The sequence below is a fragment of the Pseudophryne corroboree genome, chromosome 11, assembly GCF_028390025.1.
Source record: "Pseudophryne corroboree isolate aPseCor3 chromosome 11, aPseCor3.hap2, whole genome shotgun sequence".
NCBI lineage: Eukaryota > Metazoa > Chordata > Amphibia > Anura > Myobatrachidae > Pseudophryne > Pseudophryne corroboree.
The window spans coordinates 125,510,911-125,536,968 of NC_086454.1; the positions used below are offsets into that span (position 1 = coordinate 125,510,911).

The 26,058-nt window shown below is 45.0% G+C and overlaps 1 protein-coding gene, 1 long non-coding RNA gene and 2 pseudogenes across 2 annotated transcripts; 2 read left to right on the plus strand and 2 right to left on the minus strand.

Moving 5' to 3' along the window:
- Positions 1-15,557: 15,557 nt before the first annotated feature.
- LOC134971203 (5S ribosomal RNA) lies at positions 15,558-15,676 on the minus strand (annotated as a pseudogene).
- A 1,923-nt stretch (positions 15,677-17,599) lies between these two features.
- Positions 17,600-17,718, plus strand: LOC134971295 (5S ribosomal RNA; annotated as a pseudogene).
- Positions 17,719-20,808: 3,090 nt separating this feature from the next.
- LOC134970006 (uncharacterized) lies at positions 20,809-22,871 on the minus strand. Its single transcript, XR_010189612.1, has 3 exons — positions 22,770-22,871; positions 21,078-21,227; positions 20,809-20,968 (listed from the first exon to the last, which is right to left on the minus strand). It is a non-coding gene; the product is annotated as an uncharacterized LOC134970006 (long non-coding RNA).
- LOC134970004 (uncharacterized) lies at positions 20,886-22,538 on the plus strand. The gene is made up of 3 exons (XM_063946125.1): positions 20,886-20,942; positions 21,018-21,230; positions 21,846-22,538. Exon 3 carries the CDS (start codon positions 21,857-21,859, stop codon positions 22,511-22,513), a length of 657 nt encoding a protein of 218 aa, XP_063802195.1. The 5' UTR covers positions 20,886-20,942; positions 21,018-21,230; positions 21,846-21,856; the 3' UTR covers positions 22,514-22,538.
- Positions 22,872-26,058: the final 3,187 nt, after the last annotated feature.

Sequence of the window (26,058 nt, forward strand, 5' to 3'; positions counted from 1 at the left end):
CCTTCCGAAAGTCGCTCACCCTACGGTTTCCCCCATGCTTAAATTATGGAACAAGCTTAGGTTGAGGAGTCACATCTCTTCTAAGTGGTCCCCCTTAACTTCTTTTCTTCATAACCCCGAATTTGTTCCAGGTCTCCATGGCTTGGCCTTTGCTTTTTGGGCCGAGACTGGGCTTTTCAGGGTCGGTCAGCTGGTGAGTTCAGGTAGGGTGCGGTCATTTTCAGATATTCAATCTCTTTGGAATATATCAAGCATTGATTTTTGGAAGTTCCTTCAGGTTCATCATTTTCTAACGTCCTCCAAGAATCTCTCTGACATAGCCAGCGATCTCACTAATTTCGAAAAACTATGCGTTTCCACTCGTTCCCCTGCACATGCCATCTCCCAAATTTATACACTTATTATGGAGGATCTATTTTCTCAACCCCCTGCCTTCATGACTTCCTGGGAGAAGGAAATACCAAGGTTAGCTACAAAGGCCAATTGGGACACTATATTTCGTAATGCTCAGGCAAGCTCTCTATGTTTGTCAACGAAGGAAACACTATACAAGCTCATATATAGATGGTACAGGACACCCCGTGTCCTTAATAAAATGTTTCCTACCCTTTCAAATCTCTGTTGGAGGTGTAAGGGGGCTTCAGGGAGCTTTTTACACATTTGGTGGGACTGCCCTCTTATAATCCCTTTCTGGAAAGACGTTTTTAAATGCTCTGAGCTGATAGTGGGAGATGTGGTACCCAGAGGGCCTGAGTTTTGGCTCTTTAATCTTACCTCAGCAAGTATACATTCTTATAAATGCTCACTTCTGAGACACCTTAGCAACGCTGCAAGGGCCGTGAAACCGGCTCTTTGGAGATCCACTTCCCCGCCCCTGATTAAACAATGGTTTAATAAAATTACATACTTCTTAGACATGGAAGACCTTGTAACCTTCTCGATGGGAAGAACCACTGACTTTACCGCTACCTGGTTCCCCTGGTTTGACTTCATGGAGTCTCCGATATATCGGTCCTATATGGTAACCTAGTCATCTTCCCATTATTCATTCTGACAATTCCTCAACCCCTTCTGAATCTCTAGATATAAACCTCATCCCACCTTACTTCTTTTGGACTCTTTCTTCTTCCTATTTCTCACTCTTTTTCTTTTTCCATTTTCTCTTTCTTTTTCCACATTTTTCTTAGCTAGTTCATTATAATGTCTGTACTTATTTGTATATTTTATGATTGTTGAACAGATAACTTTTCTATTTTGCCCTAAAATGTTTAAAACAATGTTAATAGAAATGTACGACCAGTGATGTTTTCTTTTGTTTTTTCTGGATTTTATTGTCTGAAAATGTTGTACTACTGAAATATCTACAGCTTTAATAAAAACAGATTAAAGAAAAAGAAAAAAGAAAAAAAAAGACACCACAGGTATACAATGTAGTTGGATGGATACTATAGTATACTTATGGACGACGAGTGACGACACAGAGGTAGGTACAGCAGTGGCCTACCGTACTGCTATATACAGTATAATGGACCTGGTGGACACTGTCAGCAGACTGCGTTTATAGTATAAAAAAAAAAGACACCACAGGTATACAATGTAGTTGGATGGATACTATAGTATACTTATGGACGACGAGTGATGACACAGAGGTAGGTACAGCAGTGGCCTACCGTACTGCTATATACAGTATAATGGACCTGGTGGACACTGTCAGCAGACTGCGTTTATAGTATAAAAAAAAAGACACCACAGGTATACAATGTAGATGGATGGATACTATAGTATACTTATGGACGACGAGTGACGACACAGAGGTAGGTACAGCAGTGGCCTACCGTACTGCTATATACAGTATAATGGACCTGGTGGACACTGTCAGCAGACTGCGTTTATAGTATTAAAAAAAAAAGACACCACAGGTATACAATGTAGATGGATGGATACTATAGTATACTTATGGACGACGAGTGACGACACAGAGGTAGGTACAGCAGTGGCCTACCGTACTGCTATATACAGTATAATATACCTGGTGGACACTGTCAGCAGACTGCGTTTATAGTTATATAGTATTAAAAAAAAAGACACCACAGGTATACAATGTAGATGGATGGATAGTATACTTATGGACGACGAGTGACGACACAGAGGTAGGTACAGCAGTGGCCTACCGTACTGCTATATTCAGTATAATGGTCCTGGTGGACACTGTCAGCAGACTGCTAAACTAGTATAAAAAAAAGCCACCACAAGAGTGTTTTTCAGGCAGACAAACGTATACTGGTGGTCACTGTCAGCAAAACTGTGCACTGTACTCCTGCTATAACTGCTCCCCAGTCCCCACAATTAGGCAGTGTGAGCACTCAGCACAGATATATATCATGCAGCACACTGAGCACAGATATGGTATGGAGCGTTTTTTTTTAGGCAGAGAACGGATAAAAAACTAACAAAACTCTGCACTGTACTCCTCCTAACAGCTGCTCCCCAATCCTCCCCACAATAAGCTAAGCAATCAGATCAACTTTGTAGTATTAATAAGTATAAACGGAGAGGACGCCAGCCACGTCCTCTCCCTATCAATCTCAATGCACGTGTGAAAATGGCGGCGACGCGCGGCTGCTTATATAGAATCCGAATCTCGCGAGAATCCGACAGCGGGATGATGACGTTCGGGCGCGCTCGGGTTAACCGAGCCATACGGTAGAATCCGAGTATGGCTCGGACCCGTGTAAAAAGGCTGAAGTTCGGGGGGGTTTGGTTTCTCGGAAACCGAACCCGCTCATCACTAATATATATATATATATATATATATAAACAGTTTATTATATAGCACAGCAAATTCCGTTGCACTTTAATATATATATATTTATTAATCTGAGGGGCCCCACAGCTATCACTGTATGGGGCCCCATGATTTCTGTGCCGGCCCTGGTCCTGCAGTGATCAATCAACGGCTTCCAGCTTTCAGTGTTGTTCCAGAATCGCTTCCAGCTGTGTTCCAGTATCACTCCTAGCTCTCATTGCCTACCAACATCGCTCTCTGTGATCCACAGTGACTTCATCACCGGCTTCCAGCTTCCAGCGTTGTTCCAGTCTCGCTTCCAGCGGTCTTCCAGTGTTGCTTCCAGCGGTGTTCCTGTGTCACTACCAGCTCCACAGTGACTTCATCACCGGCTTCCAGCGTTGCTCCAGAATCGCTTCCAGCGGTGTTCCTGCGTCACTGCCAGCTCTCAGCGGTGTTCTGTATCACGTTCAGTTTCGCTCTCTATCAATACTCACCATCGGACTCTATCTTCAGCAATGGCTTCAATACACCTTCTGTCTGCATCGGTTCCATCCAGCATCTCCGGCAACTTTGTTAGCAGTTGGGCAAAACCAGGTGCACTGCAGGGGAGGCAGATATAACATGTGCAGAAAGAGTTAGATTTGGATGGGTTATTTTATTTCTGTGCAGGGTAAATACTGGCTGCTTTATTTTTACACTGCAAATTAGATTGCAGATTGAACACACCCCACCCAAATCTAACTCTCTCTGGTGTTCTGTATCACGTTCAGTATCGCTCTCTATCGATACTCACAATCGGACTCTAGGTAGCTGTGGCCTATGGACTTTCCAACTCCAGGTCTTGCAAGGACTTTGTTACATCTTATCCTGCATTGCCACAGTGGGGGTAATTCCAAGTTGATCGCAGCAGGAATTTTGTTAGCATTTGGGCAAAACCATGTGCACTGCAGGGGAGGCAGATATAACATGTGCAGAAAGAGTTAGATTTGGATGGGTTATTTTATTTCTGTGCAGGGTAAATACTGGCTGCTTTATTTTTACACTGCAAATTAGATTGCAGATTGAACACACCCCACCCAAATCTAACTCTCTCTGCACATGTTATATCTGCCCCCCCTTGATTGCACATGGTTTTGCCCAACTGCTAAAAAATTTCCTGCTGCGATCAACTTGGAATTACCCCCAGTATTCATTACCACTGCGCTCCCAGGAACTGTACTGCTATATTTATCTGCACAAGCTACTGTTGAAAGTTATCTGAATTGCCAAGGTGTCTAAACTGTGTGTTCAATAAACAGACTTTGTTTTATATACTCCATTGTTGTGGTCACGCTTTCGGGCAAATGGTGCTTAATCTCCTGCATGTCCAAGAACCCTGGCCCTCATTCCGAGTTGTTCGCTCGCAAGCTGCTTTTAGCAGCTTTACACACGCTAAGCCGCCGCCTACTGGGAGTGAATCTTAGCTTCTTAAAATTGCGAACGAAAGATTCTCAAAATTGCGATTACACACCTCTTAGCAGTTTCTGAGTAGCTTCAAACTTACTCGGCATCTGCGATCAGTTCAGTGCTTGTCGTTCCTGGTTTGACGTCACAAACACACCCAGTGTTCGCCCAGACACTCCTCCGTTTCTCCAGCCACTCCCGCGTTTTTCCCAGAAACGGTAGCGTTTTTTCGCACACACCCATAAAACGGCCAGTTTCCGCCCAGAAACACCCACTTCCTGTCAATCACATTACGATCACCAGAACGAAGAAAAAACCGTGAGTAAAATTCCTAACTGCATAGCAAATTTACTTGGCGCAGTCGCACTGCGGACATTGCGCATGCGCACTAAGCGGAAAATCGCTGCGATGCGAAAAAATTTACCGAGCGAACAACTCGGAATGAGGGCCCCTATTCTACCTCCACGGTTCACATACACGCCAGCCCCTACGTCTGAGGCTTCCCCAGGTCAGCCTCAGCCCTCAGTTGTGACATAAGGGCTTGATTGCCAATCTCATGAGACCTCTATCTCAGTATGCTACTGTCCACATGTCTTTAGCGGCCACCCCTTCAAACTCATTGTTACTGCATTATATTCTGTGTCACATGAAAGCATTTGACACATCAGCATGGACGCATATGTACTTTATTCTAATAATTTTCAATACTTTTACATAGGATTCTGGGGGTCATTCCGAGTTGATCGCAGCCAGCAACTTTTTGCTGCTGCTGCTGCGATCAACTAATCCCCGCCTATGGGGGAGTGTATATCAGGGACGTGCAGTCAGGGGTGGCAGGGGAGGCAGTGCCTCCCCTGTCATTAATTATTAAAATAATATAAAGAAGATACTTATGACACATATTCTGTGTCATAAGTAATTTCTTTATCTTATCCTAATAATTTTAAGCCTAAAAAGTAGTTTGGGAGGTACTGATAACAGTGCCTCCGGTTAACTATAGGAACTAGTTAAAGCGGGAGGGGTGGGGCCAAGTACTGGGCTGTCAAAGCCCATTGAAAACTGGAGCTGAAAGCGGCACTTATCCAAGTGCCTCGTTGACAGGGGAAACCCGCCCCTGTCAGCGAGGCAGATGTGATTGGACAGCGGATCCAGGCTGGATCCGCTCGTTCAATCACCCGAAGAGGCATCAGGACCCAGCGCTACTGTGTGGAGCTGTCACCACAGTTACAGTAGCGTGGCGGGGTGAAGAGGCAGCGGGACCCGGAGTTGAAGCCAGTGCCGGCCGCATAGACAGCAGACCGAGGAGGGCGCTGCTGCGGACCTACATCGCCGCAGCCGCCCGCTGTGCCTGGATGCCGCTGAGTGTCCGCCTGCTCCCAGCCCTCCCGCGATGCTAGGGAACTGGGGGAGACAGTGGCGGATTGCCCCCCTCCCCTCCTGTCCTCTGAGAAATGTGCCCTCAATGGTGTGACCTCCCGCTCCCAGCCCTCATGCGATGCCAGGGAACTGGTGGAGGCAGTGGTGGATTGCCCTCCCCCCTGTCATCTGGGAAGGGTCCCGCGGTGCCAGTGTGGAACAAGAAACCCTGAAGGGGCCATGGCTGCCCGCTGCTGCACTACTGGAGCAGGTACCGCCCGCCGCTCACTGCCGCCAGCCACCCGCTGCTCACCACCACCAGCTGCCCACCGCCGCCCGCCGCCACCTGCAACAAATGGCAGTCAGAGGGACCTCCCCGCCACTGCCCATTGGTGCCTCCGCCGACCACAGTCAGGTAATGTTCCCCTGCTGTCACCCTCTCTCCCTATCGTTACTGTCCCTGTCCCTATTGTCACTCGCTCTCTCCCTGCTGTCACTGTCGTCACTCTCTCTCCCTGCTGTCACTGTCGTCACTCTCTCTCTCCCTGCTGTCACTGTCGTCACTCTCTCTCTCCCTGCTGTCACTGTCGTCACTCTCTCCCTGCTGTCACTGTCTTCACTCTCGTCACTCTCTCCCTGCTGTCACTGTCGTCACTCTCCCTGCTGTCACTGTCGTCACTCTCTCCCTGCTGTCACTGTCGTTACTCTCGTCACTCTTTCCATGCTGTCACTCTCGTCACTCTCTCCCTGCTGTCACTGTCGTCACTCTCTCCCTGCTGTCACTGTCGTCACTCTCTCTCTCCCTGCTGTCACTGTCGTCACTCTCGTCACTCTCTCTCTCCCTGCTGTCACGCTCGTCACTCTCTCTCTCCCTGCTGACACCGTCGTCACTCTCTCTCTCACTGTCGTCACTCTCTCTCCTTGTCGTCACTCTCTCTCCCTGTCCCTGCTGTCACTCTGGCTGCCCCTGCTGTCACAATTTCAGCTCATTCAGTGTGCTATAATGTGAATTTCGGCTCATTCAGTGTGCTATAATGTGAATTTCGGCTCATTTAGTGTGCTACAAGGTGAATTTTGGCTCCTCCTGTGTGCTGTAATGTGAATTTCGGCTCATTCAGTGTGCTATAATGTGAATTTCGGCTCATTCAGTGTGCTACAATTTGAATTTTGGCTCATTCAGTGTGCTACAATGTGAATTTCGGCTCATTCAGTGTGCTACAATGTGAATTTCGTCTCATTCAGTGTGCTACAATGTGAGTTTCGGCTCATTCAGTGTGCTATAATGTGAATTTCGGCTCGTACCATATGCTATAATGTGAATTTCAGCTCGTACCGTGTGCTATAAGGTGAAAGGGACACGCCCCCTTTTGGGTGACCACGTCCCCTTTTCTGGAGCAAGCGCGTGCCTTCGGCGTGCATAATTGCGTCCTTGTCTTTTCCATAACCCCACTTCAAAATTTCAACTTCGACCAATATATATATATATATATATATATATATATATTCTCAGTGCCTCCCCAGCCAGTGACCTCACCGCACGCCACTGGTGTATATTAGCATAGCAGGGCTGCGATCGCTTGTGCAGCCCTGCTATGCTTAAAAAATTTCTTGCAAAAGAAGACCAGGCCTACAGCTACTTACCCAGTGCGACGGATCCAGCGATGAAAGTCCCGGTCCTGATGTCAGACATCCGCCCTCCGTTCGCCTGGACACGCCTGCGTTCTTCTTACCACTCCCCGAAAACAGCCTCCAACTGTGAGTATCCGCCCCGGACCGCCTCTCCGCTGTCAATCTTCTTTCCTTCCAGCGCTGCGTCTTTTCTTCACGCTAGGCGCTCCGTTGCAGGCAACGGCGTGCATGCACATTGTGCATGTGCAGTTCTGACCCGTTCGCACCGCAGCGAACGGGTCAGAACAACTGCTGCGTGCGAACGGGTCAGAATGACCCCCTCTGTGTAGGTCATACATGTATTTATCACAGCGGAACATGTTCGGGTTTAATGATTTTCATGTTTGACTACCATACCAAATCTCACATATACAATTATGATCAGATATGAATACTGTTTCCCCTTCTGTCTCTTCAGCCAGCTCCCTCTGTCTCTTCAGCCAGCTCCCTTTGACTCTCCAGCTCCAGTCAGCTCCCTTCTGTCTCTTCAGGCAGCCCCTTCTGTCTCTTTGGCCAGCACCCTTCTGTCTCTTCATCTTCAGCCAGCCTCTTCTGTCTCTTCGGCGATCCCCCTTCTGTCTCTTCAGGCAGCCCCTTCTGTCTCTTTGGCCAGCCCCCTTCTGTCTCTTTGGCCAGCCCCCTTCTGTCTCTTTGGTCAGCCCCCTTCTGTCTCTTTGGCCAGCCCCCTTCTGTCTCTTCAGCCAGCCTCCTTCTGTGTCTTCAGTCGTCCTCCTTCTATGTCTTCATCCAGCCCCCTTCTGTCTCTTCAGGCAGCCCCTTCTGTCTCTTTGGCCAGCCCCCTTCTGTCTCTTTGGCCAGCCCCCTTCTGTCTCTTTGGCCAGCCCCCTTCTGTCTCTTTGGCCAGCCCCCTTCTGTCTCTTTGGCCAGCCCCCTTCTGTCTCTTCAGCCAGCCTCCTTCTGTGTCTTCAGTCGTCCTCCTTCTGTGTCTTCATCCAGCCCCCTTCTGTCTCTTCAGCCAGCCCCCTCCTATTCCTTCAGCCAGCCACCTTCTGTTTCTTCATCCAGCCTCCTTCTGTCTCTCCAACCAAATACCTTCTGTCTCTACATCCCCAATAAATATGATGCCATCACTCACTCATATTTGGTAAGTAATTTGATATTAATGTGACATTAATCAGAAAATTCCTCATTTAATGAACTATTCCTCGAAATGTTGTTTCTCATTAATATTACAGTGATTGCCTGCAAGAGTTGCATCTCAGGTTCAAATGAAAAACTTGAAATGCGTCATCCTGCTGTGTGGAAATAATAATGGATAAAAAATTTATAAATAAGATATCAATAGGTGTTATTATTTCTTTCTTTATTGTTTGCAAGGATTATGTCATGATAGTCACGCCTTTGAAAGAAAAACATTCAACATAGTATCCAGTTGATAAATCTACGGTAAAAGATAGACAGGTTGACCACAAATGGTTAACAGGGTCAAAAGGTCAACAGATAAAAGGTAGACAGTGCTTAAGGTCAACAGGTTCAAAAGGTCAACATGACAATGGTCAAAATATATATGGTTGACACAAGTTTTTTTTTTTCCAACTTCATCATTTACCATGCACATGGACTACGATTGGGAGTAGTAACCTTGTCCAAAGTGTAGCAAGCAACCGAGCCAGTAAGGGTACATGTTTCCACTAAATTGGCTCAGATATGGTGAAATGTACAAAATGACACACACACACACACACACACACACACACACAAAAGAAAAAAACTTGTTGCCCATTTTTGTGTTGACCATTTTCATGTCGATCCTTTTTATTTGTCGACCTTTTCTACTATCTACCTTTTCCACATTGACCTTTTGCATTACGACTATTTGGGATCGACCTAATGAATGTCTATATTTTTACTGTAGATCTATTGAACCACACCCTTCAACACATAGGGGCAGATGTATTAAGCCTTGAGAAGTGATAAAGCAGTGATAAGTGCAAGGTGATAATGCACCAGCCCATCAGATCCAATATGTAAATTGACAGGAGCTGACTGGCTGGTGCGTTATCACCTTGCACTTATCACTGATTTATTACTTATTCAGACTTAATACATCTGCCCCATTGTCCTGTATGGAATTAATGCTTGGTGTATAATAAAATCCACCTTTAAACAGCTGTCCAAGATAATAAAACAGCCTATGAGATGCTCATACTCGCTTTTCATATAAATGCAAGGGATTATCTACATAAACTATGTGTTCATTCAAGTTAAAAGGAGATACTTGCTTTCTCTCTGTAGGAGTTGTTGAGGTAAACCTTCTCCTGTAACTCCCACAATTACATTTTCTAATGCCCCCATACATCAGTGACATTGCCGCTATTTGCCCCGCTGGGTCGGGGAATTGGGAATATTAAACAAGTTTAAAAATCCCTATTCAGGGGTGTGGCCATGGCAGACATGGCGCAAGGTGCTTTACCTGAAGCTCTCCGCCTCCAATAAACCTTTTGTACCATTGTGCACTGTGAAGAATCATAGATATTAAGGAGAGATTAAAGATTAGGGGTTATTTGCATCATCGTTTGGAGAGTGATAAAATGGAAGGTGATAAACTACCAGCCAACCAGCTCCTGTCATTTTTCAAACAGGGTCTGTGACATGGCAGTTTGGAGCTGATTGGCTGATAGTTTTTCTCTCTCCATTTTAACACTTTCCAAGAGATGATGCATCTTGCCCTTTGACTTGTAAATTATGTTTAATTTAAGTTGGAGATATGAAGCTATTTCCCACTTGTCAACTAACTGATTGATTTAGGTCGCTGGCTTTGTTAGCTATAAACAACCACAGGAAAACTTTTGACTAGCACCAAGGAGGGTATCATTAGCATGTCAATGCTAATTCAGGCCTAGGAAGGCCATTTGGAGATGCGAGGTCATTACATCAAAGGCAGAGCCAGCCCTAGCCAACTTGATGCCCTAGGCAAGATTTGGTCTGGTGCCACCTAGCACCACTGCTAGTTTCACCTTTGACCCAGTACCTGTCTCCCAGCACAGCACCCATCACCACAGCTCACAGAAGTAGCCAGCAACAACCATCACCCACCGCAATTCTGATCCAGCAGGAAACAATGAGGGACAGTCAGTGTAGAGTGCAGTGAGGGTGGGTAGGGGTTGAGAGCAGTGAGGGTGTGTGGGCAGCAAAGAGGATGGGTGTACGGAGCAGTGAGTGAAGGTCGTTGTAGAGAGCAGTGAGTGAGGGTGAGAGTAGGAAGCAGTGAGGGTGCGTAAGTGTGGGAAGCAGTGGGGGTAGGGAACAGTGAGGAAGGGCATAGGAAGCAGTGATGGTCATTGTAGAGAGCAGTAAGGGAGGGTTGGAGTAGGAAACAGTGAAGGTGAGTGTAAGAGCAGTGAGAGTGGGTATAGGGAGCAGTGAGGGTGAGTGTAGGGGACAGTGATGTACGATAAGTGTAGCGTGCAGTAAGGGTGGATGGACACAGTAGATGGAAGCAGGGAGCCGCTGAGCCCCATGTGTGATGACGAATAGAGCTTACAAGTGTGCCTTCCTCTACCCCCGTCCCCCCACTGGGTGACACCTCCCCACATACAGACCCAGCACCAACGAGGGCACACATCACCCACACACCCAGGAGTGAGCCCTCCCAGACCCAGCACTCAGGAGAGCACACCCCAGACCTAGCAACCAGGAGAGCACACCCCAGACCTAGCAACCAGGAGAGCAAACCCCAGACCCAGCAATCAGGGAAGCATTCCCCCTCCCCACAGACTCAGCACTCAGAGGAGAAACCCCCACACAGACCCAGCACCAAGAGGAGCACCACCCAATAGACCCAGCACCCAGAGGAGCACCCCCCAAAAACAGAGCACCCAGGAAAGCACCTCCCCAAACACACAACCAGGAGGATACCAGTCCAGACCCAGCACCCAGAAGTGTACCCCCCAGACACAACAGGGCACCCCCCTACCACCCCAGGACCTTCCTGTCCTTGCACAGATCCTCATTTCCCTGCATAAACTCATGCCAGTGGCCCTGCCCGGTGGGGTGGCAGCTTACCTCGGCCCTGAGTGGGGTGGAAGGGCAGCTGTTGGGGTGCTGGATAGTAGACCTCCTGCGCCCCTGGTTCTTCCACTGCTCACTGCACCATGCTGTACCTGAAGTGCCGCCGCTTTCGCCTCCCCGGACAGTCTGCTGCTGCCTCTGCGCAGCCTTCCTGGTACCCCCTAGGACACGTCACAGAACTTCCGAGTCCCACCTGGTGACTGCTGCTTATTCAGAGCTCCGCCCTGGAGTCAATGGCTCTGCCCACACTGTCTGCTCCCCGCTGCTGCATGCTGAACTACCCGATCAGAGTTTAGCTCCGATTGCGGCAACCAGAGCCGCCATCTGGGTGCTTCAAAACTCTACCGGCCCTAGACTTGGAATGTCCCACAGTAGATGAAGGGCACATCACACTGGATATGGTTTATGAAGTCAAATTAATATTTCTGTAATCATGAAGAACATTCAATTGTCCATAGGGGTGTATCTGGTCTATTTGCAGGTGGGTTGCGAATTGCATATCTCTAAGAGTATCGTTTCCAAGATATGAAGTATCTAGGCCAACCCAATCTCCCAATGTATCACATTTAGTGTCATTTCATAGCTAAAATAGCAGCAAATAATATGGGCACCCCATATTCAAGATGAGCATATCGCAAGAGAAGCTATGTCCAATTATGTGAATCTGAGTTATAGTTCCATAAGCAAGTGAGGGTCCACAGCAGGGCCAGATTAAGCCCTCGGGGGGCCCAGGGTACCCAAGACAGGGGGACCCCTGATCCCCCCTCCCCCCGCCGACCACCAGCACCCCCCCTGGCTGCACGCGCTGCTCACCTCCCCTGGTCACAGGCAACGGGAGCCACTCTGCAGTAGGGAGAGAAGACACCAGGCTGCCAGGACAGGAGGGATCCACGCTGCCGTGGGAGGAGTGTGGCTCTGCATGCAGCTTCCTCCCCCCTCCTCTCGGGCAGCGCGGTCAGGGACTGAGTCAAGCAATCTCCAGCCTTCGCTGCTGCCAGGAGAGATGCTGCTGGCGGCAGAGGCTGGAGATTGCTTGACTCAGTCCCCGACCGTGCTGCCCGAGTGGAGGGGGGAGGAAGCCGCATGCACAGCCACCCTCCTCCCCTTGCAGCGTGGATCCCTCCTGCCTCGGCAACCTGAAGAATTTTTACAGAGCGGTGGAGAGCTCCGGCTGGGGGGCCCCTTAAGACACCCTGGGCACCCCCCTTAATCTGGCTCTGGTCCCCAGCCTCAAGTATCTATCCAGCCAATCATCAGGGATAAATGTGACCTCACCCCAGGTGTGATACTCTGCTGAAAAAAGCTGTATCCACTTATGATTCAGTTTTCAGACTGGGCGATCAATGACACATTAAAGTTTAAACCTGCATTTACCCTGTATTTCTTTCATTTCTCCCCGTGACATATTAGCAGCATGTATCAAACGTCACCAACACTTAAAACTGAACAAAAATAACATTTACCACATAGGTCACAGGCGCTCCCTATATTCGTGAGGAATTTGTTTGTAAATACCCAGACTATATAACAGTGTTCAGGTATCACTTAAATAACAACATATAACGCAGACATAGTGTAAACATGTTAGAAACAACAGATATACTGGAAAAAATTATAATGGACTCGTACCCAGACCAGTAGTCTACCTAAATTGTAGACATATAGCACCTTGCGGGGGAGCGGGCCAGCAGTTTGGTCTATCCAAATCCATTCTGGTTTCTATGAATGAAGGATCTTCTCCAATAAGTTTATCCACAGTGGTTATGCAATAAAAAAGCTCAAAATAGTGTAATACATAGTAACATAGTATCTGAGGTTGAAAAAAGACAATTGTCCATCGAGTTCAACCTATTTGTGGTCTCCTATGCATGATGATTTGACTAAAATTTCTGACTGATGCTGCTGTCAGCCGTTGCATTTTATTCCTATTTATAGTAACTAATGCATGACTATGCACCATACCCCTGGATATCCTTATCCATTAGGAATTTATCTAACCCTTTCTTAAAGGTGTTGACAGATTCCGCCATTACAACTCCCTCAGGCAGGGAATTCCAAACACGTATTGTCCTTACCGTGAAAAAGCCTTTACGCCGTATTGTGCGGAATCTCCTCTCCTCTAACCTGAGCGAGTGTCCACGAGTCCTCTGTGTTGATCTAACCAAAAACAGGTCCCGCGCAAGCTCTGTGTATTGACCCCTTATATATTTGTAGATGTTGATCATATCCTCTCTTAGTCTCCGCTTTTCCAATGTAAACATGCCTAGTCTTTCAAGCCTTTCCTTGTATTCCATCGTCTCCATGCCCTTAATTAGTTTGGTCGCCCTCCTCTGAACCTTTTCTAGCTCCAGGATATCCTTTTTGTAGTACGGTGCCCAGAATTGTACACAGTATTCAAGGTGTGGCCTCACTAGTGATTTATATAACGGGAGTATAATACTCTCGTCCCTAGCATCAATACCCCGTTTTATGCATGCTAATATCTTATTAGCCTTCTTTGCTGCAGTCCTACTTTGGGTACTACTGCTTAGTTTGCTATCTATGAGGACACCTAAGTCCTTTTCCAGTACAGAATCCCCTAATTTTACCCCATTTAGTAGGTAGGTGTAATTTTTGTTCTTGTTACCACAGTGCATTACCTTACACTTGTCTGTATTGAAGCGCATTCTCCATTTGGCTGCCCATGCTTCTAATTTAACTAAGTTGTTCTGAAGAGACTCGGCATCCTCCTCTGTATTTATAGCCTTACACAATTTGGTATCATCTGCAAAAATTGACACCATGCTCTCTAGACCTTCTGTTAGGTCGTTAATGAAAATATTGAACAATACTATTTTTATTCAAATAAAAACAAAAAGTAAGCAATTTCCAGACATATGGACTCTCACCGAAATGTGTGGTCTACAGATGGAAGTAGACACAAGCGCATTATATGATTCCAACCAGGCGTCCCCAGGAGTCGTCATAAACAATCAGGTAAGTAGTCCATGTGCGCACCTGTTACCTACACCAACGCGTTTCGATAACCCAGTGTTATCTTTTTCAAGGTGTAGGAGGTAGCTCTACATTAGGGGTATTTATACCCCGCCTACATTAATCAATCAATAAAAGCAAATAAACCTAATTCCAGACGTGGATCAACTAATGTCTAAATCCGTATACAAAACAATTGAAGCTCAATCCCACATAGTCATTTTTCGTATGATTGGGTTTGGCTCCCGGAAAAGTTCCACTGACATCACTGACCACGTGCATCCCGTGTTTTACATTTTCCGGCGGAAACCAGATGTCCTTGCTTTCCACCGCGCTCATCAGCGTGGCCAGAAGTGAGCGGGCCTGTGCTCCATCTCCCCCAGTTAATGGAAGTGGAGAGTATGAATACAGAGTGTCAGTCCTCCAATAGCTCATTGCCCATTGTAGATAATAGATCTCAAATGCCGCCATTTTGTTGGAGGTAATCCATGTATTGGTGGACATTCCGAGTTGTTCGCTCGTTGACGTTTTTCGCAATGGAGCGATTAGGTGGAAAATGCGCATGCGCATGGTACGCAGCGCGCATGCGTTCACTAATTTAACACAAAACTTTGGAGATTTGCACAAGCTCGAGCAACGTTTTTTCATCGCTCGAGTGATCGTAGTGTGATTGACAGGAAGTGGGTGTTTCTGGGCGGAAACTGGCCGTTTTCAGGGAGTATGCCAAAAAACGCAAGCGCGTGCCTGGAAAAAACACAGGAGTGGCTGGAGAAACGGCGGAGTAACTGGCCAAACGCAGGGCGTATATGTACAAAAAGAGAAAAGTATGACTCTTGTTTGGGCGCACTCTTGTAAATAACAAGATGTTAAACAACAGATGATATGTCTGAGAATTAATGAGGTCTTTATTGTCTACTCTCTAAAATGCAAGGGGACTACACGCAACAGATTAAACAAAACACATCCGTAGATGTGTCAACTGGAGAAGTAGGTCTTCCAAAATAAAGGAATGTCCAGATCTTAATTATACCTGGATAAGTGCATATTGGAAGGTAGCCACATATTAAGCTGCTTCCATCTGCCCAAGATCTGTGCAAACTGTGTTTGAATTGATGTGGCCCTAAATTGGGTTACACTCGTGAGTGGGAGAGCCCACACACTGGGTAACAATTCTAGCAATTCTAGCAATTAACCACTGTAATTGATAAGAGGAGTAACGATTAGGAGTAAATGGGTAGGAGGATGAAGTATAAGTGGTGATACTGCTGTTGGTGTGGTTTCCACGGGGAAGAGAGTCTCCCTACTTTACTGGGTATTCCCTAGAGGTCACCCATCTAGGTACTGACCCAGCCCACCTCCGTTTAGCTTCCAAGATCGGACGAGATTGGGCGTGAACGTAGGGGTATGGTCGTAGGAAGGTTTGACCCTGTATCACCAATGAGAGTGCACCGAAATGGGAGGATGAATTCTTCCACGGAAATGAAATGCTAAGATTATGACAAGAAAAGAATAGTAGTAGATAAATGAGTGTGAATCTGCTGTCCACGTTAGACTGAAGAGACGTGTCTCCTAGGGGGACACGCTCCCCTGAATCGTGGATGAGAGTTCACAGAAGGAAGAACAGCAGGAGAAAAAATGAGAAAAAAATGAGAAAAAATATATATGGATAAATGAAGGTGATGAGATTGGATGGTTATAAAGAGTTACAGTGGATCCCTAAAAATCTTCCCTTATTCGGATTCTATTAGAACCTGACTCAAACCATATATAAATATATAACTGTGACAGGTATCAAAAACAAATTCCAAAGTGAGTCATGATAACAATATGTATCGCTACTTGTGTATAGCAGATTCCAATAGCATTTGATACTGATTTATGCTGTGCACCAAACCTTAATGTCACTTGCGATATTAACAGTAAATGCTTGATCAGAACAAATATTAGTGACTGACATAGAACAATATACGAGGGAAACAGGGAAGGGAAAGAAAATTGACACCCATATACTTTTCTCTTAGGTAAATGCCCTCAGAGGGACAAAAACATAAAGTACACAGTTTTTGAGTACCTCAGGCAGAGTACATGTAGAGTCACACAGCATCTGTCCTTAATTATACTTGGACGTGAGGAAAAAGGTTTCTTATATATTGCACAATAAACTTAGGCAAGACAAGGATATACCATGCTCTTTCACTGACAACACCAGCAATGATAACAACAGAGATTCTCTCTGTAAGAGGACAGCAGGCTTAAGCGAATAGAGCAGATACTGTAAGTATTAAGTGTCACTCATTCAATTGCTAGGCAGAGGGGGTGCCTGCAAGAGATGCAGGGCCACCAATGCCTGCCCCTATCGCAAAGTTATGCAAAGAGGTACCTAAATGAGATAGTACACAAATATGTTATGTAAATAGGCTGGAAAATCCAGCAATATTAATGATTTTTACACAGGCAAAAAATGTGCTGCTTATGCATAAGTACGGTGCTTTTTTAAAATAAATGAATAAATGAACTTGAACAAGTATCAAATATTACCACTCCAAGTATCAGACAGATGAGGTGCCCGCAAGGAAAACGCGTTTCACCCGGTCACGGGCTTGTTCACTTCCATTCTGAGCAGCCTCACGTCCAAGTATAATTAAGGACAGATGCTGTTTGACTCTACATGTACTCTGCCTGAGGTACTCCAAAACTGTGTACTTTATGTTTTTGTCCCTCTGAGGCCATTTACCTAAGAGAAAAGTATATGGGTGTCAATTTTCTTTCCCTTCCCTGTTTCCCTCGTATATTGTTCTATGTCAGTCACTAATATTTGTTCTGATCAAGCATTTACTGTTAATATCGCATGTGACATTAAGGTTTGGTGCACAGCATAAATCAGTATCAAATGCTATTGGAATCTGCTATACACAAGTAGCGATACATATTGTTATCATGACTCACTTTGGAATTTGTTTTTGATACCTGTCACAGTGATATATTTATATATGGTTTGAGTCAGGTTCTAATAGAATCCGAATAAGGGAAGATTTTTAGGGATCCACTGTAACTCTTTATAGCCATCCAATCTCATCACCTTCATTTATCCATATATATTTTTTCTCATTTTTTTCTCATTTTTTCTCCTGCTGTTCTTCCTTCTGTGAACTCTCATCCACGATTCAGGGGAGCGTGTCCCCCTAGGAGACATGTCTCTTCAGTCTAACGTGGACAGCAGATTCACACTCATTTATCTACTACTATTCTTTTCTTGTCATAATCTTAGCATTTCATTTCCGTGGAGGAATTCATCCTCCCATTTCGGTGCACTCTCATTGGTGATACAGGGTCAAACCTTCCTACGACCATACCCCTACGTTCACGCCCAATCTCGGCCGATCTTGGAAGCTAAACGGAGGTGGGCTGGGTCAGTACCTAGATGGGTGACCTCTAGGGAATACCCAGTGAAGTAGGGAGACTCTCTTCCCCGTGGAAACCACACCAACAGCAGTATCACCACTTATACTTCATCCTCCTACCCATTTACTCCTAATCGTTACTCCTCTTATCAATTACAGTGATTAATTGCTAGAATTGCTAGAATTGTTACCCAGTGTGTGGGCTCTCCCACTCACGAGTGTAACCCAATTTAGGGCCACATCAATTCAAACACAGTTTGCACAGATCTTGGGCAGATGGAAGCAGCTTAATATGTGGCTACCTTCCAATATGCACTTATCCAGGTATAATTAAGATCTGGACATTCCTTTATTTTGGAAGACCTACTTCTCCAGTTGACACATCTACGGATGTGTTTTGTTTAATCTGTTGCGTGTAGTCCCCTTGCATTTTAGAGAGTAGACAATAAAGACCTCATTAATTCTCAGACATATCATCTGTTGTTTAACATCTAGTTATTTACAAGAGTGCGCCCAAACAAGAGTCATACTTTTCTCTTTTTGTACATATATTTCCCCCGTTTCTTTGACTCTGGGCGCACCGCCACACGGACGCATAGTTATTGCTAATATCTAGTATTATTGTCCATTTCTGGCTTTCACATATTACCTTGTAGTTTCGAATCTAGGTTGGTGCAGGATCAACAATCCTTCTTTTTTTGTGCAAACGCAGGGCGTGTTTGTGACATCAAATCAGGAACTAAATGGACCGAGGTGATCGCAATCTAGGAGTAGGTCTGGAGCTACTCAGAAACTGCAAGGAATAATTTAGTAGCAGTTTTGCTAAGCTTTCGTTCGCTACTCTGCTAAGCTAAAATACACTCCCAGAGGGCGGCGGCCTAGCGTTTGCAATGCTGCTAAAAGCAGCTAGCGAGCGAACAACTCGGAATGACCACCATAATCCCCAAAATAGAACAGAGAAAGGGAAAAAAACATTATAACACAACAACCTTTCAAATATAGGTACCAATCCATACAAAAGGATCTACCATTAAAATGTATAATAAAAATACTTCATGAATCATAAAACCAATCATAAAAAAAAATTGGTTTCAAAATCCTTATTAAGACCTGAGGGCTCTAAAGTTTTGTACGGAAATATTAAATGCATTTAATTTTTTACCAATTTTTTATGTATATCTCCTCTAATATCTGCATTGATTTTTTTTTATGTGTTTACGGTCACAATTCTGAGTTTTTTTTAAATGGGGTGATAGGGCATGGGTCTCTAGCTCTTTTCTAACGTTGCGAAGATGTTCGCCCATTCTAGTCTTTAGAGCTTTACTGGTCCGACCAATATAAAATTTATTACAGCTACATTCAATGCAATAAATAATATTCACTGGGGTACATTTACTAAGATTCGTATTTTTCAGAATCATGTTCAAGTTCAAATGCGACTGACATCGACAGTGTAATTTTGCAACTTTTTGAATTGATTACGACTCATTTACTAAGCATTCGTATTCGTCTTTTTTGTATCTTCCGATGTCGATGTCATTCGTGCTTTTCTGCTGTAGAATGCGGCCGCGTTTAGTGTTTTTTCGGCCGCGTTGGGGTTTTTTTTACGGCTGCGTCACAAGTCTGTTACGGCAGTGTTTTTTTTTTTGCGGCCGCGTTTTGACATAAGTTTCGTTTTCGTCACGCGGCCGTGATTGGTTGTATTCGTGAAGGAGGAGTGTCTGTGCATGTTACTATAAAAACGCCCCAAACACTCCGCACCTCGTGGGTTTAGCTAGTGGAGAGGAGAGAGGAAGGTGTATTTGGAGTTGGTGAGTTTGGTGGATTTTTTGGTGGATTTGGAGAGGAGTTTGGTGATTGTTGAGTGCTGTACTGTGTGTGTTAGTAGTCTTGTGAACTTTGTTGTATTGTTTTTTTCCAGTTTGTAAACATTTTTGTCCTTGTTTTTTTTTTTCAGTCTTTTGTCTTTGTTTGTGAGTGAGTGAGCGTGTGTGTTGGCTGTGTGGTGTGTAGTAGGAGTAGTGGCGGAGTGTGTTTTGTGTTTTATTTTTTCAGTGTTTTCTGTTGTTTGTCATGTCCGACTCAGAGGTCAGTGTGGTGGCGGAGGTTAGTGAGGTGGAGGCTGGTAGTGAGGTGGAGGCTGGTAGTGAGGTGGAGGCTGGTAGTGAGGTGGAGGCTCGTAGTGAGGTGGAGGCTCGTAGTGAGGTGGAGGGGGGTAGTGAGAGGGAGGAGGTGAGTGAGGAGGAGGGGGTGCCTGTTGGTCAGTTTTCTAGTGATAGTGATGGTGCTGTGGCTCCGCAGCCACGCACCACTACCAAGACTGGCAGGAATATAAAGTTCAGCTATGCTGAAAACATGGCGTTGGTGCGTGAGCTGATGAAGCACCATCGCCAATTGTTTGGTCAGGATGCTGCCAGGGTGTCCTCCCGCAGGAAGTCTGCCCTGTGGGGGCAAGTCATACTTGCTGTCAATAGTGAGGGTGTGGTGAGGCGGACAGAGGACACGTGCCGCAAGCGTTTCTATGATATCAAGCGGCGTGTCAAGGCCAAGATGGCCAAAGAGGCCAAAGCTGCACGTAGGACCGGAGGTGGCCCACCTTTACGTGTCGCCTATCGGGACTGGGAGGAGCCTGTGCGGGCATTGATTCCAAGCGAAGTGGTGTCTGCTACTCACGTCCGGGATTCGGACCGACCCACGCAGGATGGTAAGTTTGTTTGTTAATGTTGATATTAAATGTTTTTTATTTTTTTAATTTTTGGTGCAATTTGTGTGGTTTTTTTTTGTTTTTTTGAACAATTGCAGGCCTATGCTCCCTTAAGGTGTGTTTTTGTTATTTCCCTAATTTTTGCGGCTTGCATATGTTGCTTTCAAATTTATGGCCCTATTTTTGGCGAAAATGCTGTAACGTGTGTTTTTTTGTATGCCTAATTTGGATTTAACTTAAACAGACCACTGTAAAACTTGTCAATTTCCAAAACAGTACATTTTGTTCAACTTAGAAAGTACTGAATCTCTGCACTATTTTGCTACATTGATGTTTGTTTATGACAAAAAGTGTGGCCCACATGACTTACTTTTATTTTATCCACTCAAAAAAAGTACGTAAGCTTTTTATTGTTGTGTAAACCAAACCAAATATATGCTTACAGTACATCAATGGTTTGCACTGGGTCCTTTTACAAAATAAAAATAAAATAATGTTGATGTTCCTTTTTTCACAGTCACACAGCCCAGCCGCCCAGAAAGGCCTCAGACCAGTCGTGATGATGCCGGTATTGCAGGTAAGTCTTCACTCTAGTCACTTTTTCTGAAAAAACATAGAAGTACAAAATAATAATTTAAACATTTCAACCTAGGTTCTGCTTCTGCCAGCCGACCTCCTGTAAGGCGCCCATCACAGGGCTCGGGCCACTTACCAAGGAGGCCAACTAAGACTCGGCGTCTTGGGTCTGAATCTGCACCTCCATCATCCCCACCCAGGCGAAGGCTATCGGCAGTGTCATCCCAGCCACCACTGGCACTATTGGCGAGTTCGCAGAGTGATGAGCCCAGATCACCTCAGTTATCTGGTGAGTTAAATTTTAAACAAAACACATAAGCAAGAATATACACAGTACATTTATGATGATGTTAGTGGGTTTGGAGTTTACATGTTTTCACCTGCAATCAATGGGATGTAATGTCTTCTATTGCTCAAGGTGATTTGCTTAAAATAACTAAGGTCTTAGTGGATGGTTTAGACAATCTAGTTGTTTGTTAAAAACAGTTTTGAGGATACATTAAGCACACCCACTTTTCCATGTTCAAAATTATGAAGTGTATTAAATTTATTTACCAAACACAAAAGCATAAATAGTGAGCACACATCGTCCCTGACCAGTATGTAGATGGCTTACTTGCTCTGCTCCTCGGCACTATACAGGTAAGTAGTCTAGCTCGTGGTGAGGGGAGGGAATCTAACAGTGTAATGTTGTGGAGGGAAGTTAGTTAGGTGAGTAATATGCAAATTTGACAATATCTGTGCCTGTGTGGGGTTTATGGTTAAAAAAAGTGAAAAATTGTTAACGTAGAGAAAAACAAGAGGTAAGATTACAAAAATGTAGTATTAGGAATGTATTAATGTGTTGTATTCGGCACACCAAATTGAAAAACAAACAACATTGCATGTTGCCTCCCCCATACAGAGCACAACTTGATGTCCGGTGACGAGCAGCAGGGACCAGAACAACAGCCATCATTCACACTGCAACTTACAGCTGTTGATCCAAGCATGCCAATCCAGTTGCAGGATATACCCCAACCAACCAGCAGTCCACAACTGGCACAAGCTCCGCCCCAAACCCAAATTCCAGACGACTTTTGGGCAAGTTGGACAAGCCAACAGGCCCAAAGCAATGCCACACTCACCCAACACACACAACACCTTGCCAGTCTGCCCCATCATCTTCCGCGTCTTAGTCGCAACTCAGGCAGACTAATAGTCCAAGTAGGGAGAATGGCGACCTCTATGGAACAAATTAGGGCGGAAAATAGTCAAATGAACGCAAACTTAACACGCATTATAGATGACCAACAGCGACATCAGCAGGCACTTGTACAGATAATACAACACAATCAAGTGGTGAATGAGGCCTTATCCAGAATAGTAGCCAGCCACACTGCTACAAACACACAGCTGATTGCCAGTTTGAATAATCTCAGCAGCAATATTGCTAACATGGGTGGCCATCAAGCTACCTCCAGCTCTGGAACCACAACCCCGGTTCAAACGCCAGTCACCTCCCCTGTCCGGCGTTCATCAAGAGCACGTGCCAGTGAGCCAGCACCCAGCACACACAAGAGAAAAAAATAACTGAAAAATGTTGTTAAGAAAAAATAAAAGCTTTTGATTTAAAAACACATTCCTGGGTCCGACTCAAAAATGTATGAAGCTGGTCTGTATGTATGATGTTATGTTTTACAAGGGTAATGACTGTAAATGTTTTGTTAGCATCAACTAAGCACAAGGGACACAGCACTATAAACAACAAACAGTAAGTAACAGAACACACAATAGAAAGTATATGAAAGTGTTTAGAGAAGGCTAATTACAGCATAATTAAACTAACCTGTAAAATATCGCAGGATCACTTCTTGACGTACCTGCCTCCCTACATTTGTACTGACACTGTCACCAGATGGTTCTAACTCCTCTGCTTGCTGGCTGCTTTCTCCCTCACCATGTTCAAGATCTTGACTTAAACACAGATTATGGAGAAAACAGCAGCAGAACACAATCCTAGTCACCTTTGAGGGACTATACAACAAAAGGCCACCAGATTTATCTAGACACCGAAAACGTGACTTCAGCACCCCAAAACATCTTTCTATCACATTCCGTGTAGCCTTATGTGCATGATTATAACTGTGTTCAGCAGGAGAATCAGGTTGGGACAATGGAGTAAGGAGCCAAGAGTAGCAGCCGTAACCCCCATCACCTGAAAAACATATATAGTCAACATTAGGACATATGTGAGATGATTCTCTCACCTCCTTCAAAATCAAGCCTGTGGTTAAAAGACAGACACACATAACATTTACAACATACCCAACAGCCAGCCATCAGGCATTTGTCCCTCCTCAAATTTATCGAAGAGCGATGACTGACTGAGGATGAAGGAGTCATGGCAGGCACCAGGGTAACCAGCAACAACACTCATAATTTTTAAATTTGCATCACAGACCACCTGGACATTAGTTGATGGATCCATATGCCTATTAGTATATATATACTGGCGGCCCTTAGGTGATCTCAGCTGAACGTGTGTGCAATCTATGGCCCCCAGCACATTGGGCATGCCAGCAAGCTCATAGAAAGCTACCCTGACAGCACTCCACTCCGACTCCTCTGTAGGGAAGCAGATTGATGCTTTAATGTGTGGCTCCAACACATCCAAAACCTGAGTGGACATTAAAGAAGCTAAGGTGAGTGTCATGTTATGTTAGTCTCTACAATACTGTGGTGTTTCAAATTACACAAGCAACACTTAGCCATAACCGCATAGGTATTTGTAGACTCACCTGCATCAAATATCTTGAAAAGGTGGGCTGTGAGATCCCAATGACGTCGCCTGCCACAGCCTGGTAGCTCCCAGTAGCCATAAAGTGTAACACAGCCAGGAGTTTGTGTAGGCCTGAGACAGAGCGAGAGCGTGCTGTCTCAGGGTCTATGCCCAGTTTGACAAGGTCATACAGGTGGAAAATGTTGTTTCTATTTAGGCGGAACATCTGTATGACCCTATCATCGGACAATGCATTTAAGTTTAAACGCCCTTTAAAAAAACGAGGCTGGCGCAGCCTCCGCGGTACCTGGACAACCTGTTGGCCATGTTCACTTACCTGGTCCTGATTCCTGGAAGCCTCATGGAGCAGTCTAACGTATCCCACAGCCAACAAAAAACCATTGCCACACACTACAGCCGCCATTTCAGAGTGAGAGTAGTTCAGAATGTGGTTGAAACTCTTTTATAGGCCCAAAAATTCAGGTGTGAGTAATGGAAAATTAAGTTCACATGTAAACGCGGTTTTCAAAGGCAGGCGCGTTTTTTTTTAGGAAAAAAATGCGATTCGTAAATATTCGCGGCCGCAAATGCATTTTCGCGGCAGCAAATACAATTACGAATGGTTAGTAAATGACCGAGATTCGCATCTAAACAGGCGTAATTTGACCGATGGTGTATTCATTCGTAATTTTTGACTTGACCAAGGAAAAAAACACGAATGCCCTCATTACTGCCGTAAATACTGTTTAGTAAATGACCGAGATGACACTTAGAAGAAAAAACGCAATCACGGTCAAAATCGGGAGCTTAGTAAATGTCCCCCACTGATTGATGAAGTCCTTAATCATACACTTCTTGTCTTCAATAATGACTTCCACTTTTTTGTTGACAAAAGTATTCTGGGTGTTTCTGCAGGCTATATAGGACGTGTATCTATAGAAATGTAACGATATTGTTTTCTGTCTTATAGGGGATGTGTAATGAAAACTGCGCACCAATTTTGATTGTAAATCGCTGACTTTTCTATAAACACAGACAGGATTGTCTGGTAGTTCCATCCCAATAACAGGGTCTCTTTTTAATATCAGCCAGTGTTTCCTCAAAATATTTTTCTCATACGTCCTAGAGGATGCAGGGGTCCACTTTAGTACCATGGAGTATAGACGGTTCCGCAGGAGCCATGGGCACTTTAAGACTTTTTCAGAGTGTGAACTGGCTCCTCCCTCTATGCCCCTCCTCCAGACCTCAGTTTAGAAAATATGCCCAGGCAGACTGGTCGCACTCTAGTAGAGCTCTACTGAGTTCTACTAAAAAACTTTATTTAGGTTTTTTATTTTACAGGGAGACTGCTGGCAACAGTCTCCCTGCTTCGTGGGACTTAGAGGGAAGAAGTAGGAACCAACTTCCTAAAGAGTTTCATGGCTCTGCTTCTGCTGACAGGACACCATTAGCTCCTGAAGGGTACTGAACACTAGCTGCGGCTATGCACTCACTCCATTTTGGTGACCAGCAGTATACATATAGTACAGTACAGTAGGCCATTGCTGTATCTTGCAGCTCTGTGTCAAGTATACTATCTCTGTGCTGCATTATTGTGAGCAGTATATAGTAAGACACTGCAGCATTTTGGTGACCAGCAGTATACATATAGTACAGTACAGTAGGCCATTGCTGTGTCTACAGCTCTGTGTCAAGTATACTATCTCTGTGCTGCATTATTGTGAGCAGTATATAGTAGGACAGTGCAGCATTTTGGTGACCAGCAGTATACATATAGTACAGTACAGTAGGCCATTGCTGTATCTTGCAGCTCTGTGTCAAGTATACTATCTCTGTGCTGCATTATTGTGAGCAGTATATGGTAGGACAGTTAGTGATGAGCGCCTGAAATTTTTCGGGTTTTGTGTTTTGGTTTTGGGTTCGGTTCCGCGGCCGTGTTTTGGGTTCGTCCGCGTTTTGGCAAAACCTCACCGAATTTTTTTTGTCGGATTCGGGTGTGTTTTGGATTCGGGTGTTTTTTTCAAAAAACCCTAAAAAACAGCTTAAATCATAGAATTTGGGGGTCATTTTGATCCCAAAGTATTATTAACCTCAAAAACCATAATTTTCACTCATTTTCAGTCTATTCTGAATACCTCACACCTCACAATATTATTTTTAGTCCTAAAATTTGCACCGAGGTCGCTGTGTGAGTAAGATAAGCGACCCTAGTGGCCGACACAAACACCGGGCCCATCTAGGAGTGGCACTGCAGTGTCACGCAGGATGTCCCTTCCAAAAAACCCTCCCCAAACAGCACATGACGCAAAGAAAAAAAGAGGCGCAATGAGGTAGCTGACTGTGTGAGTAAGATAAG

What these genes read in the sequence shown, in the direction of transcription:
- LOC134970004 (XM_063946125.1), top strand. Translation starts at nt 21,857, where the DNA reads ATGTCCGGTGACGAGCAGCAGGGACCAGAACAACAGCCATCATTCACA.